The 21,069-nt window shown below is 43.8% G+C and overlaps 1 protein-coding gene across 3 annotated transcripts in view; it reads right to left on the reverse strand.

Moving 5' to 3' along the window:
- The window catches only part of LOC141122000 (uncharacterized), a 146,884-nt gene that overhangs the window by 9,284 nt on the left and 116,531 nt on the right, over positions 1 to 21,069 (reverse strand). Inside the window, exons 3-8 of one of the 3 annotated variants that reach the window (XM_073611783.1) lie at positions 14,140 to 14,274; positions 13,930 to 14,053; positions 13,716 to 13,813; positions 13,399 to 13,626; positions 13,107 to 13,319; positions 12,633 to 12,774 (exon numbers count right to left, since the gene is read on the reverse strand). In XM_073611783.1, the coding sequence (XP_073467884.1) occupies positions 12,633 to 12,774; positions 13,107 to 13,319; positions 13,399 to 13,626; positions 13,716 to 13,813; positions 13,930 to 14,053; positions 14,140 to 14,274 (940 nt within the window). The remainder of the gene's footprint in view (positions 1 to 12,632; positions 12,775 to 13,106; positions 13,320 to 13,398; positions 13,627 to 13,715; positions 13,814 to 13,929; positions 14,054 to 14,139; positions 14,275 to 21,069) is intronic. The other 2 variants (XM_073611784.1, XM_073611786.1) reach the window with 2 other exon arrangements.

A 21,069-nucleotide genomic window follows, 5' to 3' on the forward strand; every position in this document is an offset into this window, starting at 1 on the left:
ACAATTCACAATAGAGATAGCACATCCATATTGAAGTGATTTGGCATGCGACTCAACATGTAAAAATCGCATGCCTAAAATTGGCAGCCATTGTCGTTAATAGCACCGTCTGAATCAGCACGACGCCACTTTGTGGTGCTGCACCAATTACCAAAGACAGTATATGTACTACCCCTAGCCCAGGTTCAATTTGTATTTCTGCTATGTAGCCCAACAAATCAGGACCATCAATCTTCACTGCTGCCTTTCTGATAAGCAACCAATAAGGCAGTAATACAGGACACAAAACCCCACAGACAGACCTCAATCTCTGATGTGCAGCAATATAACAATTATGAGCAGAGAGGTCACCAGACTCAATGATGTGCGTTTCTGCCGTGCGGCACAAAACCAGAAACTACAGACCACCTTCACTGTTGTATTTTTCTGATCTGTAGCCAAATAAAGCAGTACCTTTAGGATATAAAGGACACCAAACAAGCTTCAGTGCAGTGCATTTCTGATGTACAGCAATATACCCCTTATGAGCAGAGATGTCACCAATCTCAATGTGTATTTCTGCTGTGCCACAAAACATCCCAGCAAGGACAAACCTTCACTACTGAGGCCTGCTGGTGTGCAGCCAAGAAGGAGTCATGGTGTATCCCTTTATGAAATAACCAACAGGGGCAAATTATTCCATAGGCATAGCCTGGGCTGTAGATACTAACCCTTCACCACCAGTGAAGGAACAAATCCTAAAATGGTTGGACACCTTACTATAGTAGCTGTTGTCCTACCTTACCTCCGTAGACTGAGCAAACGCTAGCCAGCTCATACACAGGTGGGGCTGATCAGAAACTAAAGTCTCAATGTGCCCAGCCCTAGAGACAAATTTAAGACAGCCTCTAGAAGAGGTGGTCACTAATTTAACCTGGAGGTAAATAGCTATCTGCATGCCTTAAACAAGCAATCATGTATATATTTAGCTCTTGCATATGTTTGCACAGAAAATCCCTTATTAAAGGATGTAGGAAGTGATTTATGGTAAATCGCCTTTAGATCTGTCACTGAGTGGACTGTAGCCCAAACCAACACTATAATATAACCACAGTGTAAAGGTGGAGTGGAAGGTTGGAGCTTATGAAAAGTTACCCATAGCAAGCAACCCCTAAAAGGAGGATCTGTCACAAGGGAACCCCTACTGTGCCACACAGAAGCTTGGTCCCTGCCACATCGTTGAAAGTTAGGTCAGCTTTTAAGCATTTTGGAACAACTTCAGATTGCTAGCAGCTGGGCTAATAGGGCCATATACCTTAGTGCACCTGCTGACCAGGAGAGCTTACTTCTGAATCCTTCAACCATTGCACAATCTATAAATTGTTCAGTGGTATACCTGGCCTGTAAGGAACTCTTTGTATCTACCAGGTCCCCCCCTTCGCTCTATTCATCCCTACTAATGTCCCACAACCGGACATGTAGGGAGAGGCTGGAAACCTACTGTTGTGATAACCACAGTGTCTCTGCTGTAAGAGGGAGCTGTGGCTGGTGGTTTTTAGCAGTAGCTTCTGGGCTATTTTGTTATGCAGACCCCAGGTCCTGCACTGCACCACTCAGTAAATACAGGGGGAAGGGGAAGAAATGCCTTACCTACCTCTTTCCCATCTGAGGTGGTTTAGGCACACTCGCTCCTCTGCACCACTTGTCCACCATACAGCATCTCTGATGTAAGAGGGAGCTGTAGCTGGTGTTTTTAGCAAAAGCTTCTGGGTTATTTGAATCCAGACCCCAGGGGAGATTATCTCAAATGCCCAGAAACCATCTGGCTGGGATTGGGGATTTTGCAGCTAAATTCCCAAGGTAAAGGGAAATACTCACCATTGTCATCTTCCCCTTTTGCCACAGCCACCGGGCTTGCTTTTCCATCCTTATGGTCCACACGCAAGGAGGATAGCCGCCAAAGTGCCCCCCCAACTGCTGTCCCCATAGGGAGCTGCAAGGTTAGGCTGTGTCCTGCCAGTCAGTATATACACCTGGGGGGGGCAATGCCGTACGTTCCTTATTCCCATCTGAGGTGGTTTAGACAGACATCCATCGTAGTGAACTGGTGCCTCCTCGAAAGGAGCATGTGGGTGCCTGCTCCTGCTGACTCCCAGCCTTCCCTCCTGGGTAAGAACGCGGGTCGTTCAGGCGGCGCCCTCCCCAGCAGCCCACGCGAGCTACCAGGGGCCCAGGAGTCGGGAGACAGGTTCCCCCTGGAAAGAACCGACGGCCAGCACCGCTGTCTGAATGGACGCCTGGACAGGTAAGGGGGGAGACAGGAAAAAGGCCCGTGAAGTTCTGGGGACACCACTGTACCCAGGGGCCTTCAGCTCTCAGGGGGGCTCTTCCAGTTTCTGCTGCCCCCCCTGAGGAAAGGATAGGGGAACCCCCCAGGAAGGATAAATATATCCGGCCAGACCCAGAGGCCCATTCAGGTACTAACCAGGCCCGAACCTGCTTAGCCTCCGAGATCAGACGAGATCGGGCGCTTTCAGGGTGATGTGGCCGTAGGCCTTCCCAGGCATTTGGTCCGGCTCCCAGGGGGAGACCACCAGCCCCAGGCTTCGGTTCATTTGGAAAAAAAACAAACGGTTTCGCTGTGTAGGGAGAAACACAATCAAAAACTGAGGATCAAGGGGAAGGGTGGGGACTTAAAACAGCTGTCGATTGATTATGTCTCCTGTAGGGAGGAGCCTCTCATCTCAGGTGTGCCGTCCTGGAAGATGACTAAGAGAAAATTGTGTTTTCAGCACATTGCCAAAAGGAAAATATTGCCGATAATGGAGTGGAAAATGGAGCCACCCATTGCGGGGGTGTCATCCTGGAGTGCCCCAGTCCTCCCTTCCCTCCTCCTAACCTCCCTCCTACAGAGTGGCGATCTCCGTGTGTCACGGAGCTGAATTGCCCAGGTCTCAGTGACAATGTCGAGCCTCCTGTGATAGATGGCACACTGATCCAAAGGCAGGACATTGAATCTGTGACGTGATCACAGGAGGCGGGACATTGTTACTGCGACCCGGGCAATTCAAATACAGCTCCGTGACACACGGAGATCGCTGCTTTAATCTGGGCACAGGCAGGCCGCATGACAGGCACTGGTGAGGTTGCATTGAGCTGCTGCATCATGTTTGCAGTCTCTGACCATCTCCTGTATCATGTTCACAGTCTCTGACCATCTCCTGTACTATGTATGCAGTCTATGACCATCTCCTGTAATATGTCTGCAGTCTCTGACCATCTCCTGTATCATGTTCACAGTCTCTGACCATCTCCTGTACTATGTATGCAGTCTCTGATCATCTCCTGTAATATGTCTGCAGTCTCTGACCATCTCCTGTATCATGTATGCAGTCTTTGACCGTCTCTTGTACTATGTCTGCAGTCTCTGACCATCTCCTGTATCATGTCTGCAGTCTCTGACCATCTCCTGTATCATGTCTGCTAGAGGTGTACTGAATGGAAATTTTTCTGATACAATAGCAGTGTGTTTAAGAAAGAGATGGCAGACATAATAGAAGAGATGGTTAGAGACTGAAGACATGATACAAGAGATGGTCAGAGAATGGGGACATGATACAAGAGATGGTCAGAGACTGAGGACATGATACAAGAGATGGTCAGAGACTGAGGACATGATACAAGAGATGGTCAGAGACTGAGGACATGATACAAGAGATGGTCAGAGACTGAGGACATGATACAAGAGATGGTCAGAGACTGAGGACATGATACAAGAGATGGTTAGAGACTGAGGAAATGATACAAGAGATGGTTAGAGACTGGGGACATGATACAAGAGATGGTTGGAGACTGAGGACATGATACAAGAGATGGCTAAAGACTGAGGACATGATACAAGAGATCCTTGTATGATGAAACCATCAGAAAGTGCGTCTGCAACATACTCTTCCATGGCCTTATCCTCCAAGACCGACAAAGGGTAAACACGGCCACGAGGGGATATGGCACCAGGTTGAAGGTCAATTGCACAATCATAGGTCTGGTGTGGAGGCAAAGTACCGACTTGACCTTTGTCAAAGACATCGCTAAAATCGCAGTACTCCCTTGGCAGGGAGGAGAGTGAAGAGGTGCACAGGACCTTGGCTACCTTCTGGAAGCATCTCTCACTGCACTCTGGCGACCAGGACAGAACCTCAGCTCGGAGCCAATCAAAAGAAGGGTTGTGCCTCTGTAACCAAGGATAATCAATAACCAGCAGAAACTTAGGTGAGGAAATAACTTGGAAGTGGATTATCTCATGGTGAAGGGTCCCAATGGCCATGAACAACGGAAATGTCTCATGAGTCACATGGGCAGGCTGTAGAGGTCTCCCGTCAAGAGCCTCAATGGCAAGTGGAGTGTCACGCAGCTGTAGCAAAATCGAGTGCTGTGATACAAAGGCAGCATCAATGAACAGGCCTGCAGCCCCAGAGTCGATTAGAGCCTGTATCTCGACGGATGACTCAGCCCAAGACAGGGTAACCAAAACCAGGGGCTTATCTTTCTGGGAAACTGGAGACGAAATAACGCTACCTAAGGTCTGTCCGTGACAGGACCTCAAGGTTCGGGTGTTCCCTGGACAGGTAGGACAAGACTTCAAAAAGTGACCAGCCTGGCCTCAATAAAGGCATAATCTCTCCCTCCTCCTAAGGGCTCTCTCATCCGCAGAGAGACGCGTGAAGCCCAAGTGCATGGGTTCATCTTCACTGACCAACTCGGTACCAGGAGGCATGGGAGGTGAGGGAGGCAAGGGTGGGACTGCAAAGCTCGGAGACAAGTGTACAGGAGGTTTGCGCCAGCGCTCCTTAACCTGTTGCCGCCCGCCCACCTTCATATGACAGCGGAGCGGTGCGGCTCTTGTTCTAGGCCGCCGTCATATGACGGCGGCTGGTTCACACAGGGCATGTGCGCGATCGCGGGTGCGCAGCCCTGCTCTGTTGGTGTTGCCGTGTCCCTGGGACACAGCACGTCACCGACAGAGGTGAACAGCCATTGGGCATGGCTGTTCACCATGTGATCGGCCGCGATTACGTCATAGCCGATCAGAAATGGGGATTCCCTGCTTTAGACCGCGCATGCGCACGATCAGGAGTGCGCAGCGCGGTCACGTCGGTGGCGGCGTGTTTCCAGGAACACTGCTCGTCACCGACAAGGGTAAACAGCCTATGACTGGCGGCTGTTTACCACCTGATCGGCTGTGATCCATTCACACGTGATCACTAAATGTAAACAAAGACTGGTTACTAGCTGTTACCGGCTCTTCTCTCCTCACACACCGTTTCCAGTGTGAGGAGAGAAGAGCCAGGAGCAGTGAGTTACCGATCTGTGTTTGTACTGTATTGCACCAACACAACAAATAAAAGAGAACCTGTCACATCGCCCGCCCCCCATTACAGCTGTCACCCAACAGTCACATCAGTCACCACATCAGTGCCCACAAAGTGCACCTGCCACCGTCAGAGGCTGCCGTCAGCGGTGCACCTGTCACCCATCAGTGACCATCGCCAGTGACTGTCATCAGTGACCATCATCAGTTACCCATCAGTGAGCCTCATCTGTCACCTATCAGTCCCATAAAGTGCACCAGTCACCATCAGAGACTGCCATCAGTGACTGTCACCCATCACCTGTCACCCACCAGTGACCGTCACACGTCACCTGCTACCCACCAGTGACTGTCACACGTCACCTGTCACCCATCAGTGACCATCGCAAGTCACCTGCTACCCACCAGTGACCGTCACACGTCACCTGTCACCCACCAGTGACCGTCGCACGTCACCTGTCACCCACCAGTGACCGTCGCACGTCACCCATCACCTGTTGCCCATCAGTGACTGTCACCTGTCACCCATCACCCATCAGTGACCATCATTTGTCACCCGTCGCACAGCCCATCAGAAAAAATGTCCAAAAGATTCTATACTAGTGAGGAGGCGTTCCACATCCTCTCCATGACTGAGGAGAGCAGTGGGAGGTTCTCATCAGATTCAAATGCCAATTCCGATTGTGAATCAAATTCAGCAGTTGAACTGATCGATAGTAGTGGATCGGCAAATGAATCAGAGGAAGAATGGATCCCTCCTAAAAGAGCACGGTGCTTTGGAAACCAGGCAGCCACCAGCAATATACCCCAGGATCAAATTCCCAGGCCCAGTACCAGCGCTGCTGCCAGCACTAGACCCCAAAACCAAAGGTCCAGTACCAGAGCTGCCACCAGCGAAAGGCCACAAGAAATGCCCAGTACCAGCACTGCTGCAGCATCATGCCCAAATGCCAGCACAGGAACTCCAACTACCAGCACTGGAGTGCTATGTGCCATGCCGCTACATATCTCCCAGATGGTCTTGCCAATCCAACATGGCTGCCTTCTGACTCAGGATCAGCAAGAATACCCCCTTTCACGCACAGCCAGGTGTGCAGGCCAATACCCAAAATTTTTCTGAAATTGATTGTTTTAATTTATTTTTGCCCAACACTTTGCTGCAACTCATCGTGGACCAGACCAATTCATATGCCCAGCAGCATATTGCCAACAATCCCCAATCTTCATACGCCCATCCATTCAAGTGGAAGGATTTGACTCTGGAGGAGTTCAAAATGTTTATGGGCGTCACCATAAACATGGGGCTTACAAAAAAAAAATGAAAGACATGCCTATTGGTCCACCCACCCCATTCACCACACGCCCATTTATTCTTCTGTAATGTCCAGGTCCCGATACGAGATGATAATGCGCTTTCTTCATTTCAGTGACAACACCCAGTGCCCTCCCCACAATCATCCAAATTACGATAAATTATATAAACTTCGCCCACTCATTAATTTCTTTTCCCAACGATTTGCAGAACTCTATGTCCCCAATAAACATATATGTGTAGATGAGTCCCTGGTACCCTTTTCAGGCCGGCTAAGAATAAAACAATACACTCCTAGCAAAAGGGCCAAATACGGAGTGAAATTTTATAAGCTTTGTGAGAGAGTCACGGGATATCTGTATGCGTTCCGCATAAATGAAGGAAGAGATTCCCAGCTCCAGCCCCCTGAGTGCTCGGCCTACATGGGCACAACTGGTAAAATTGTATGGGACCTGGCATACCCACTGCTGAAGAAAGGTTACCACATATACCTGGATAACTTTTATACCAGCCTGCCCCTTTTCAAACACCTATACCTCACACAAACCCTGGCCTGTGGAACCTCCAGAAAGGCTCCACAGCCATAGTAAATAAGAAATTGCGAAGGGGAGAAAGAGCAACTTTGAGATGCAACAAAGTGCTGGCCTTGAGGTGGAAGGATACCAGAAATGTGTACATGATGTCCACCATCCATGACGACACTACAGTTGAAGTTTAGAGAAGATGAGGTCCCATTGTAAAGCCAAAATGTGTACAAGATTACAATCTGTACATGGGGGGGTGATTTCAACGACCAAATGCTTCACCTTATTTAGCAATAAGGAGGTCCCGTTTTTGGTACAAGAAAGTAGCACTCTAATTAATTTGGCCATTTATAATGCCTACATAATTTACACCAAATCCACCGAAAGCCCTGCCCACTTCCTAAAATTCATTGAAGAAGTTGTCACATCCCTCATCTACCATCAAAGACCCCCCCCAGAAAACATTTGCTCTGATGCTGTTAGCCGACTTCATGAACGCCACTTCCCGGACCACATTCCCCATCTGAAGCAGGCCGAAGATGCTAAAAAAGATGTCGAGTATGCAGCAGTAAAGGATTTCGAAGAGCTACCAGCTACCATTGTCCCCAGTGTCCCCTTGAACCCGGCCTTTGCATTGATGAATGATTCCGACTATATCACACATCCCTAAAATATTAGCCCATATTCTTAACCATTTCCCCATTTTCATCATCTGTGCTGACCATTTCCCATGCTTCCTCAAATAACCATGCCACTGCCTTCCACGTGAACTGACCCTGGCCTGTTTTTTGACTATGCCTCTGCCTACCGTTTGGACTGCTTCCACGTGAACTGACCCTGGCCTGTTTTACCAACTACGCTTCTGCCTACCACTTGGACTGCTTGCACGTTATCTGACCCTGGCCTGTTTTATGGACTATGCTTTTGCCTACTGCTTGGACTGATCTGTTGCCCAGCTACTGTAGGACACAAGGGTCTCACATGTGAGCGGCTCCAGAAATGTTTTTCCGGATGGAGAAAACAATTTTTTTTGTTGTCTCCGGGTTTCGTAATTTAGGGTCTGGAGTCCGGAGGCTTCATAGAGATTTGGGTGGGTCGAAGCCTCTACCCCTGTGCACAGGTATTACCTGATTGCGGCCCTCAGTCTGCTGCTGACTTACTGCTGCCATCCCCCTGCCTGCAGCATAAACTGACCACACCTCTGCCTGCTACCTGGACTATGGAAATAATTAGCTGTAGCAAGAGGCAGTATGTTTACGAAGGGCTGGAGAGCGGTACAAAAATGAGTGCAAGGAGGTAACGGTGTACCAGGACCAATATTATGGCTGTGTTGGCTGTCTCTACCTGGACAATTTCTATGGACAAATGCTTTGGCTGTGCTGATGATATCCTTGTGCTGACTATAGACAATATTCCTGCCTGCTGCCTGGATTACTATTGCTGTCGCTAAGCACATCCCTGACTGCTGCCTGGACCAGTGCTCTCTTCTGTGGACACTACTAAAAGCACAGGTAATACTTTTTTTTTTTACCCTTTCCTCAATAGAATTTATTTTGGAGTGTAATTTTTGGTATGTAAATGCTATGTGTTAGAAATATAAGGCCCTTCAAAAATAGTAGGTTGTCAGGAAATTAGATGTGTAATTTATGCTTGTAGAACGCCTGATGGTGCTACTTGAATGTTGGGCCTCTGTATGTGGTCAGGCTGTGTAAAAGTCTCACACATGTGGTATCGCCATACTCAGGAGGAGGAGTAGCAGAATACATTTTGGGGTGTCATTTTTTCTATGTACATGCTATGTGTTGGAAATATCTTAAAAATGGACAACTTTGTGGAAAAAAAATGCGTTTTCATTTTTTTTCCACATTTTCCAAAAACTTCTGGAAAAAAAATGAACAGTTCAAAAGACTCATTATGCCTCATAGATTATACGTTGGGGTGTCTAATTTCCAAAATGGGGTCATTTTGTGGGCGTTTCCTTTGTCCTGGGGCTCCAGGGCCTTCAAAGCTGTAATAGGTGGTTGAGAAATAAGATGTGTAGTTTATGCTTGTAGATGGTCTGAAGGTGCTCCCCGCATGTTGGGCCTCTGTATGTGGCCAGGCTGTGTAAAAGTCTCACACATGTGGTATCGCCATACTCAGGAGGAGTAACAGAATGTATTTTGGGGTGTCATTTTTGCTATGTACATGCTATGTGTTGGAAATTTCTTAAAAATTGACAACTTTGTGGGAAAAAAAATGCGTTTTCATTTTTTTTCCACATTTTCCAAAAACTTCTGGGAAAAAATGAACAGTTCAAAAGACTCATTATGCCTCATAGATTATACGTTGGGGTGTCTGCTTTCCAAAATGGGGTCATTTTGTGGGTATTTGTACTTTGCTGGCTTGTTAGTGTCTCAAGAAATGAGATAGGTCTTCAGTACATCAGGTGTGATTAGGTGTGATCAATTTTCAATGATTTGCACCATAGCATGTAGACTCTATAACTTTCACAAAAACCAAATAATATACACTAATTAGGGTTATTTTTACCAAAGATATGTAGTCGTATAAATTTTTGCCAAAATTTATGAAGAGATATTACTAATTTGCAAAATTTTATGACAGAAACAAAGAAAAAGGCATTTTTTCACCAAATTTTCAGTCTTTTTTATTTATAGCACAAAATATAAAAAACCCACTAGTGATTAAATACCACCAAAAAAAAAGCTCTATTTGTGTGAAAAAAGGACGCAAATTTCATATGGGTACAGTGTTGCATGACTGAGCAATTGTCATTGAAAGTGTGAGAGCGCTGAAAGCTGAAAATTGGTCTGGGCAGGAAGGGGGTGAAAGTGCCCTGTAGGCAAGTGGTTAAAAGAGAGTTTTTCTTTAAGTCTGGAGTCAATGAGGATGGCGAATGTGATCAACCTCTCCACCTCAGTGGGTATATCTCGGGCTGCTATCTCATCCTTGATGTTATCCAAGAGACCATGAGATTAAGCAGCCACGAGGGCCTCATTGTTCCAAGCAACCTCTGCTGCCAGAGTACGAAATTCAATGGCCTAATCAGAAACAGTTCTTGTACTCTGTTTGATGACATGAGGCTCTTGGCAGCAGAAGCGAAGCGTGCGGGAACATCAAATACCCTTTTGAAGGAAGCTACAAATTCTGGGTAACTCAGGACCACGGGTTTTTGCGTCTCCCATAGAGGGTTTGCCCAGGCCAAGGCTCTCTCAGAAAGCAAAGATATCACGAAACCTACTTTGCTTCTGTCTGTGGGAAACGCCTGGGGCAACATCTCAAAGTATATATCTAAACCTGGTTGAGAAATCCTTTGCATTGAACTATATTTCCCCCAAATCGCTGGGGAAGCGGAGTGAAATCAGACATGCCTCTTATAGAGGTAATACTCGAGGCGGGTGCCTGCACAGAGACTGGAGCAGCAGCGGCCTGCAACACGGGTTGTACCGGAGCAGCCATAGTGGAAGATTCCAGGTGAGCCGTGCGACTCAGGAGCATTTGTAATGGCAAATGGCAAACTGATCCATGCAGTGATCCTGGTCAACCAATCTGGAAAAAATATTACCAACAAGTGGACTGACTGCATCTTCTGAATTCGTGGCCTTCGCCTACTGTCAAAAACCATGAATCAGACTGAGACAGAAGTACAGTTAATCACACTTGTTTAATAATAATAAAAAGGTAAACAGAGTAAGTGTACTCAATACATAGCCAGAGTTCAGTAACCAGATCTGGTAGTCAGCCAATGCCAATATCAGAGAGCCAGAGATCAACGTAGTAGTACAGCAAGCAGGATCTGGAGCCAAAAGTGACGTCAGCCGAGCAAGTCTTCAACAGGAATGCAGGAGAAGGTCTCTGAGATGTGACCAAAGGCGAAAGCAGAGATGAAGTGAGCTGGACGGCTTTAAGTAGGCAGGACTGATGAGCAGATCATCAACAGCTGAGTCACTGTGGAGAGAAAGGAGCTGGCAATTAGCCGACAGCTGAGTAGCCAGCTCAGAGAAGGAAGGGCTGAGCCCAGCCCTGACAGGAATAGAGTTCTCTTATAGAAAGGTACAAAGTATAGTATAGTGTTCCCTTATAGGAAGATAAAATGAGGCATTGCTCCTCACACATTCAAGTTCTCAGGCATTTACTGACATGTATGGATGGTGTACTGAGCTGTATTTTCTGTATGCAGGCCAATTAATTGACTGACCAACTAATCGATTATGAAAATAGTTGACAACTATTTTCATAATCGATTAGTTGTTTCAGCCCCACATCTCATCTCAGAATCTCCTACCAGATCATTTCTTTATTCATGGACCTTAGTCAGAGAGTGAGGAAACAACAAGAACTGTCTTTTATAGGAGTGACAGTGATGAGGGGATTATAGGACGAGTGTCCCCACCCTCTTTATCACTCATTGCCATCTTCCCAACACAAGAAGTCCTGCACTTCCTTATTTAGTCCATGATTTAGTCATGAATAACAGCGGGGCTGAGCCCCACCAGAGGTCAGAGAGAGAGGATGGGGGGAGAACAACCAAGATGAAAACTGGACTGATCCTGAAGACCACCATCATTGAGTTAGTGACTCCTCCCTCGTTATCACTTTCTGTTTAAGGTTCCAAAGTTTGAGGATGTTATCACATTATTATCAACATGTAAAGGTCTGTGCTCCAATCACATCATCAGATATAAAATGTCCAGCTGGTAGAAAACGGGTGTAACAAAAGAGAATACATATTATGTGTATATATAGCAGTGGGCAGAGGGCAGACAGCAGAAGTCAGGACTATGTAATGTACAACTTATTGTATAAGATACAACAGATAGGACTATATAGTATCAGAATGATGTAATGTACTACATAGAGTATACAGTGCAGGGGTCAGGAGTATGTAATGTACAATATAAATTATACAGTGTAAGGGTCAGGACTCATAATATTGGTATTCAGTAATCAGTGGAAGATGAAATGTTTACATGAGACAAGTTGCAGAGGTTCCACACCGCTGCCTCCCATCTCCTGAGACTGCACTCAGTGACTTGGGTCTGAGACTATACAGACATATCCCTCCACCCGGCACAGCCAGCAGACAACAGAACAAGTAATCTCCGGAGAATTGTTCTGTCAGACATCTTGCCATACTCGGGTATGGGGCAGACGACACAAACCACATACCCCAGGTGCCTAGATCTAGTAACATCTATGGTGAAAATGAACATTTTTGCTGCCAGTTGAACCCCAGAATCTCCATAAATCCAGTCTAGATACATAAATTGTGTCTGCAGCACAGAGAAGGAAGATTATCCGAGAGAAATACAGGAATACAGGACGGGGAACACAGCTCAGGAAAGTGACCAGGGGATTACAGGCTGATATCACCCAGTCCTGCCCTACTCTGGACCAATCAGTGAGCAGTATGGGTGGAGGAATGTATTTAGTGTTAATGACCCACCTGTACTGATCTCTGTAGGAGTGTCCTCCTCTATAAATGTCCCCGTTATTCCATCCTCCTCCATAGACTGCTGATCATCCCTCACATACCTCTCTTCTTCTTCTGATTTAACCTCAAATTCTATATCGATTGGATCTCCACTCTAAATCAAGAAAATGAGAGAGAATATCATCTTTATTATTGTGACATCACATAAAAAATCCACACATTGGCGTTGATTTATTAAAGGCAAATCCACCACGCACTACAAGTGCACATGGAAGTTCAAGTGCTGTAGCTCTGAGGGGAAGATCTGAAATGAGGGGAAGCTCTGCTGATTTCTATCATTCAATCATGTGCAAGCAGAAAAGCTGTTTTTTATGTTCCCCTCAGATCTACAACAACTGCACTTCCAAGTGCACAGTGGATTTGCCTTCAGTAAATAAACCCCCCTGTCTCCTCAAGTTCATGTTCTAGATGATCCGTCCCACCAACCATGTAACAGTGAGGGATGGTGTGATCTTCCTGTGTGGAATCCCGGGAATACAGAGGACGGGGACATCTCTCTGGTGGGTTCCTGGTATTTGGTGGCTCCATCATATCCTTGTGTCCTTCTGAAAACTCCTCCATCACTCCATACTCCTCATCCTCATCCTCCTCTTTATACTCTTCTTTAACAACAATATTATAATCCCCGAGGTCTCCACTCTGAATATATAATAAAACATTAATTGTAATAAACATGCTGTGTATAAATCAGAACTACCAATAATTGTCAATCATCTACCTGATGATGGTGAGGGATGGTGTGACCTTCCTGTGTGGAATCCCGGGAATACAGAGGACGGGGACATCTCTCTGGTGGGTTTCTGTAGCTGGATGACTCCACCATGGCGTCCTGGTACATATCTTTGTGTTCTTTTAGAGACTCTGACTCCTCCATCACCCCATCCTCATCATCCTCCTCTTTTATCTCTTCTTTGACTTCAATTTTAGAATCTCTTAGGTTTCCACTCTGAATATATAATAAAAATGACATCAATGGTAACAATGCAGATAATGTACAGATCCTAATGATACTATCAGTGATTGTTCCTCATCTACCTGATGATGGTGATGGATGGTGTGATCTTCCTGTGTGGAATCCCGGGAATACAGAGGACGGGGACATCTCTCTGGTGGGTTCCCATTACTGGATCCATCTGTAGGAAACACACACACTGACTGAATACATTGTTTCTATGTGTTTATCAGATGATGGGGGATCTAGGTGGACCCTCCGTACTGCTCTCTCCTTTACAATAAAGTCTCCTCTTACCCGGTGATGTGAGGGGCGGCTGATTGTCCATCATGATGTCCTTGTAGAGATCCTTGTGTCCTTCTAAATACTCCCACTCCTCCATGGAGAAATAGACAGTGACATCCTGACACCTTATAGGAACCTGACACACACAATGATACAGTCACCATCCAGACACATCCCTTGTCTGTTACTGGATAATGTCCCAGAATTCCCAGCACCGCTCACCTCTCCTGTCAGCAGCTCCATCATCTTCTTGGTGACTTCTAGAATCTTCTCCATGTTGTGTCTCTCAGGTTTTAGGGAGTCACATGGAGGCACTGTGATGGTCATATGATCACCTGACTTCACAAGAGGAAATCTCTGTAATGAGGAACCAATAGGAATATCATGTTAGAATCCTCCTCACCTCTCCGGTCAGGTCTGTGTTTTATTAATAGAGATAAGAGTGATGTCATGTGACCTCCCAGAATCCTCCTCACCTCTCCGGTCAGGTCTGTGTTTTATTAATAGAGATAAGAGTGATGTCATGTGACCTCCCAGAATCCTCCTCACCTCTCCAGTCAGGTCTGTGTTTTATTAATAGAGATAAGAGTGATGTCATGTGACCTCCCAGAATCCTCCTCACCTCTCCGGTCAGGTCTGTGTTTTATTAATAGAGATAAGAGCGATTTCATGTGACCTCCCAGAATCCTCCTCACCTCTCCGGTCAGGTCTGTGTTTTATTAATAGAGATAAGAGTGATTTCATGTGACCTCCCAGAATCCTCCTCACCTCTCTGGTCAGGTCTGTGTTTTATTGTGGGATATAGGTGTAGCGCTATAGCAAGAACATGATTGAAAAGTCCTTATAAGATATTAATAAGTCGGTTGTCTGAAGCAATCAAGAGCAATTCACAGCAGATCTCTGCAGGCATAAAAGGAAAGGAAGCCCATCACCATCACCCATACACACTGACCCTTACCGTCAGCAGGTGGGTTATATAGCAAAACGATATAGGATGGTATTATATAGATGGATGGTGCCGCGCTAATCCTAATTAAATAAGTTCCTACTATTTAGATTAAAAATCCAAGTGATAAAACCCACTGTGCCGACTGAAATAAATAAATAAAAATTGAAAAATTACGTGGGTCTAAACAATATGCAGTCTACAAGCTGAGAAAAATATAAATCGATCTTGACTGACCAAAGATATAAATATTGTGATAGTGTGGCAAAAAATCAGTATATTAAAGTGGCATAAAATTAAAATACATCAGTTGGCAAACTCAAACCAACAAAGTGCCTAGTGCCAACGCTGTGCAACCTAACTATCTGGATCATAAAATATCATATAAACATAGTGATATTGTGGCAAAATTCAGTGTATTAAAGTGACATATATTTAAAATAATAGGCAAACACAAACCAACAAAGTGCCTAGTGTTAACACTGTGCAGCCTAAATATCTAAATCGTAGAGTAACTAGATGCTGTGAATCAATAAATTGTCCATAGAGTGCAACGTGCAATTAAGCAAAAAATAAATAAATAAATAAATAAATAAACGTGTAAAGTCCAAATTAAATAGTAATATAAATTGAATGTCCCAACAAGTTGAGTAAACCAAAGTAAATCACACCAAAAAGCACGTCCTTATTAGTAAAAAAATCTTGTGACATATAGTGCTGGCATGCGCATGTAGCTGTTAAAGTGCCTGGTGACTTTGAGTTTCATGCAGCTTCGTGTGCAAAAACACTCCAGTGAGCAGTGGCCCCTTACCTCATGGGAATGGGGCAACAGCATGTAACTAGTTCTTTGACCTTTTCCACCTGGCGGCTCCTACATTTTTCTCACCGTCCTGGGGTGGGATATCCTCAGATATGGTCCAGGGGTTATTTAAAGACAAGGATAAAGGAACCCAATAGTATAATTCCGTATTACCGATAACCAAGTTTATTTAGACAAAAAGCAGCAAGTACTCACATTTAACAATGAATAAAAGATGTTTGTATCCGACGAGCGGCGAGCTCGTAGCTTTCCTTCAGTGTATTCAGCCTATCCTGTCCCTACGCGTGACGTCACACCACACGTGACTTCATCAGGGGATAAGTATAGGCTGTAATAGTGTCCTTAAATACTATAGCATTGGCCGGCAATGGGCGGCCATTTTCCCGGAGTTCGATATATTTAAGTTACGGCGGCCATTTTCCTAGAGATTTTTCCGATCTAATTCCACTTAGAGTATGTGTCAGCTGATGGTTAGTGGCCAATAGGGGCTAATGGCTGATTCGATGCCGCTTGTACTGTCAGCAAAGGGGGGGCATTATTATTTTCAATGATAAAAGCCCAGCGGACAGAGAGGGTGAATTGTTGTTAAGGGCGGATTTGCCTATAAGATATTGTTGATGGTATAATATCCTGCAAAAGCGCAGGGTAGGCTAAGTTTATAATTAGATGGTATATATGGTGATTAGATCTATGGAAAGGCGGCAGACACTGACAGAATGCTAAATATACAAGACAGTGAATATACATAAATAATCTGAACAATATAGGTATAAAAGCGCTACATTAGCATCAAATAAATAAAAACAAAATAAGTTATTTGGCAACACCCTACCATTTAAAAGTGAGAGAATTATGAGGGAATGTATATCTTTCATAGTTATAGACAAATATTAAATGTGTATGATTAAAAACTAATTAAATTACAATCCCTAATAGGCTAATGGATTGTATGTAGTGTACACTAAAAAGTAGACTTGCATAGATAAGCTTTACTTCTCTAGCATAAAGGGCAAATTGCTAAAATAAATATATATGACCTCTTAATAAAATTTGGGGAAATCAGTGGTCTAAGATCAATTTTTAAAAAAACTTTTTTATGTACCTTCATATAGTCTAAAAACATTTTAAGATTAATTTTAAAATCATTTTGGAATTCATTTAAAAATCACTCAGGAAACAGTTTAGATCAAACTCGATGTTTAAGCCACGGGGCCAGAAGGTGTCCAAGGTATAAATCCACTTGGATTCCAATTTACTTAAGGTTCTTACTTTATGGCCCCCCCGCCAATGTTTTGTATATGGGGTAATCCCCCAGAATGTCAAGTTAGTAGGGTCTCTGTTATGACAGGTCAGAAAATGTTTTGATACACAGTGTTTGTCATAGCCGTTGATGATGTTTTTGACGTGCTCCTTAATACGGACTCTAAGGGGTCTTTTGGTGCGCCCCACGTACTGAAGGCCGCAACTACATTCGAGCACGTATACTGCCCCTTCCGTATTACAGCAAACAAAGTCATTGATTTCATGGTTTTCTCCTGTGCTGGTTGACGTAAAGTTAAAGACTTTCTTGTTGGGGCGTTTGGTCCTGAGGCATGCAAAACACCTCTTGCATGGAAAAAATCCTTTTCCGGAAAAGAAAGTGAAAGGTTTCTTGGGTGGGTCCACAACGTTTTTCACTAGTATATCTCTGATTGTTGGGGCTTTCTTGTATATGAATTTTGGATTCTCCGAGAGAATATTTTGTAATTGTCTATCTGCCCGCAGTATGTGCCAATGGCGCTTTATTATCTTTTCTATTTTTTTATATTGTGCATTGAAGTCTAAGATGAGTGGTATCCCTTCCATTGTGTTTTCTTGTTGAGTAGTTTTTTCTTTAATCAATTGGTTTCGATCTAGTTTAGCCACTTCTTCTATTTTTGTCTTGATAAATTTTCGGTCATAGCCTTTTGTGGTGAATCTCTCGCCCATCTTTTCCGCTTGTTCAAAATATGTCTCGATTTTTGTGCAGTTTCTTTTTATACGCATTAGTTGTCCTTTTGGGATGTTAAAAATCCAGTTTTTATGATGGCAGCTTGTAGTTGGGAGGTAACTATTTCTATCAACTCCCTTAAAGTGCGTTTTAGTATTAAAAATGTAATTATCAAGCGAAATCTCTAGGTCTAAAAAGTTTATTTTTTCTGAGCTAATATCCCAAGTTAGTTTGATGTTTCTGTCATTGTCATTGAGCTTCATGAGGAATTCCGTTAGGTGTCCTTCTTCTCCATCCCATAATATAAAAATATCATCAATGTACCTTTTATATATGACGAGTTGGCTTGGGCGTTCGCTAAAAACATTATACTCTTCCCACTGTGCCATAAAAAGGCCGGCTATGCTTGGGGCAAATCTGGCTCCCATGGCCACCCCAGTCTGTTGGTGATAATAAGAATGGTTATACCAAAAGTAATTATTTTTAAGACTGAATTCCAGACATTTAATTAGGAACTTCCGCTGCATGCAAGGGAGTTCAGTATATCTTCTTAGACCCCATTTGGCTGCTTCACAGGCCCTATGATGAGGGATAATTGTGTATAACGCCGATACATCTGCGGTGGCCATGATCCATGGTTTATTCTCTCCCTGGATGTTATCTATAACCCGTAACATTTCTTTGCTATCTTTCAGATAGGCTTTGGTTTTCTGGACCGCCGGCTGCAAAAAAGTGTCTATATACTGACCCATCCTCGCTGTTATTGACTCGATGCCATTCACTATCGGCCTAGGGGGTGGGTTAGTTTTGTTTTTATGTAGTTTTGGAACTGAATAGATGATTGGCGTGCGACAGGATTCTGGGATAAGGAATTTTGCTTCCTTTTTATTCAGTATTGTCTTTTTGACTCCCAAGTAGACCACTTGTTCAAGTGCCTTGCGGCATGCAAAGACTGGATTTTTTAATAGTTTTGTGTATGTACTACTATCCTCCAACATAAGGGTCATAGTATTGTGGTATTGTTCTTTAGAAACAATCACAATCCCTCCTCCCTTGTCAGCTGGTCGAATGACAATGTCTTGCCTTTTGGATAGTTTGCGGATCCCACTCTTAATGTAATTCGGTTCTTCTTTTTTCTTAATTTTTACATCTTTTAATTCATCTAAAACAATTTTCTTAAAAACATCAATATGCTTATTATCTTTCGCTGGCGGGTTAAAAACTGATCTGTTCCTGAGTGAGCTATGTAAAACCCCATTGTCTTGTGGTTGTAGGGTACTAGTTGTTGGGGGGTTTCCTACCATGTATTTTTTTATATTTAATTTTCGTATGAATTTTTGAATGCCTATGTAGGTCTCGAATTTATTAAGATTTTTTGTGGGTGCATATTTCAACCCTTTATCGAGTACCCCAACTTCTTCTTGTGACAATTCCAAACCACTGAGGTTAAAGATCCCCTCTCCTTTTATCGTCTCCTTCTTTTGTTTTCTCTTACCGGATCTTCGTCCTCTCCTCTTTCCGGACTTCTTCTGGAGCCGCGTGTTTCTTCTGGGTTTCTCACCGGGTGATTTTCTCTGCTCCGATCTAAAAAAGGCTTATTGGAGTCTTGTTCTCCATATGGTGGAGGGTAGGGTCTAGCTGCTCTTTCATCTCCTTCCCTGTTTGCCAAGGGGGCATAATAGTTGTAAGTGGGGATTGGGCTACGTGTCTCCGGTCGGTAGTCCCTATGGACTGGTCCTCTTCTATCATCATATCTATAATCTTGCATGGGACTTCTTTCTCTTGGTCTATAGTATTCCGCCTCTCTATTTTCTCTATAGTCTTGCATGGGTCTCCTTTGATCCCTATATTCATAAGGTGGGCCTCTATAGTCGCGTTCTTCATATGGCGGTCTGTACCAATTGTTTCGATTATAGGGTTTTTTGAAGTTCCTCCCATAGAATGGTTTTCTACCTCCATTACGTGGTGTCCGGTTGTTTTGTTGAGGCCTTGTTTCATTTCGGTATGGTGTGTAGTTCTGATATTCGTTGTATCTTCTATCATCCTCTCTTTGTCTAGCGGTCTCTGTTCTAGTCTCTTCCCTTGGGTCTTGGTAATTTCTAGTTTCCGTAACTGGCCTAAATGGTTCATTCTGAGTTTGGGAATAAAGCTTTACCGTTTTTTCGGGTGTAGAGTATGTGGATGCACATTCTATTTTGCCTACTTGGCTTTGCCATTTGAAGACTTGGTTATTGCGAAAATCATTGGTGTCCCTCGTATGTTTCTTGCTTTTTCTTAGTTGGACTTCTTTATCTTTTTTGGCAAGATCCTTGTTCAATTGAGTCATTAGAGTTTTGTATTCGGCCGTATCTTTATATTGTTCAATGCTTCCTCTAAGGTCTACAATATTCTGATCAATTATTTTTTCCTTCCTCTTTTTTCTATCTAACAGGAAGCCAATAAGTTCTAGGCCTTTTTCATTGAAGAATTTGTACCACTCTTCATTGGATTCTTGATCTGTGAGTCCATCATTTGGGGGGACATCCCACCTCAACCTCCTGGGGACAATACTTTCTTTCAAGTATGTTTCGAAGGTGCAGATGTCCCACCAGAGGCTCACTTTCTTTTCCATATTGTGTCCTAACTTACGCATGAGGCTTTCGAGGTCTAGGTTACTGGTAGTTTTAATTTTATTGATGTTAAATACTTCTTCTAAATTAACTTGCCTTTTTTCCATATATGAAAAAACATCCATGATTGCTGCAAGAATGAAGAGTGTGGTATATAGACAATTGGTACAAAATGGTATTCCTGCGCTATCAGATATGGAATTGGCTATAGATGGGACAGCTGCATGCACCTAATAGGTAACACTTGGCCTAGGTAAATATTATATAGATGGATGGTGCCGCGCTAATCCTAATTAAATAAGTTCCTACTATTTAGATTAAAAATCCAAGTGATAAAACCCACTGTGCCGACTGAAATAAATAAATAAAAATTGAAAAATTACGTGGGTCTAAACAATATGCAGTCTACAAGCTGAGAAAAATATAAATCGATCTTGACTGACCAAAGATATAAATATTGTGATAGTGTGGCAAAAAATCAGTATATTAAAGTGGCATAAAATTAAAATACATCAGTTGGCAAACTCAAACCAACAAAGTGCCTAGTGCCAACGCTGTGCAACCTAACTATCTGGATCATAAAATATCATATAAACATAGTGATATTGTGGCAAAATTCAGTGTATTAAAGTGACATATATTTAAAATAATAGGCAAACACAAACCAACAAAGTGCCTAGTGTTAACACTGTGCAGTCTAAATATCTAAATCGTAGAGTAACTAGATGCTGTGAATCAATAAATTGTCCATAGAGTACAACGTGCAATTAAGCAAAAAATAAATAAATAAATAAATAAATAAACGTGT

The sequence above is a fragment of the Aquarana catesbeiana genome, unplaced genomic scaffold (genome assembly GCF_042186555.1).
Source record: "Aquarana catesbeiana isolate 2022-GZ unplaced genomic scaffold, ASM4218655v1 unanchor237, whole genome shotgun sequence".
In the NCBI taxonomy this organism is placed as follows: Eukaryota; Metazoa; Chordata; class Amphibia; order Anura; family Ranidae; genus Aquarana; species Aquarana catesbeiana.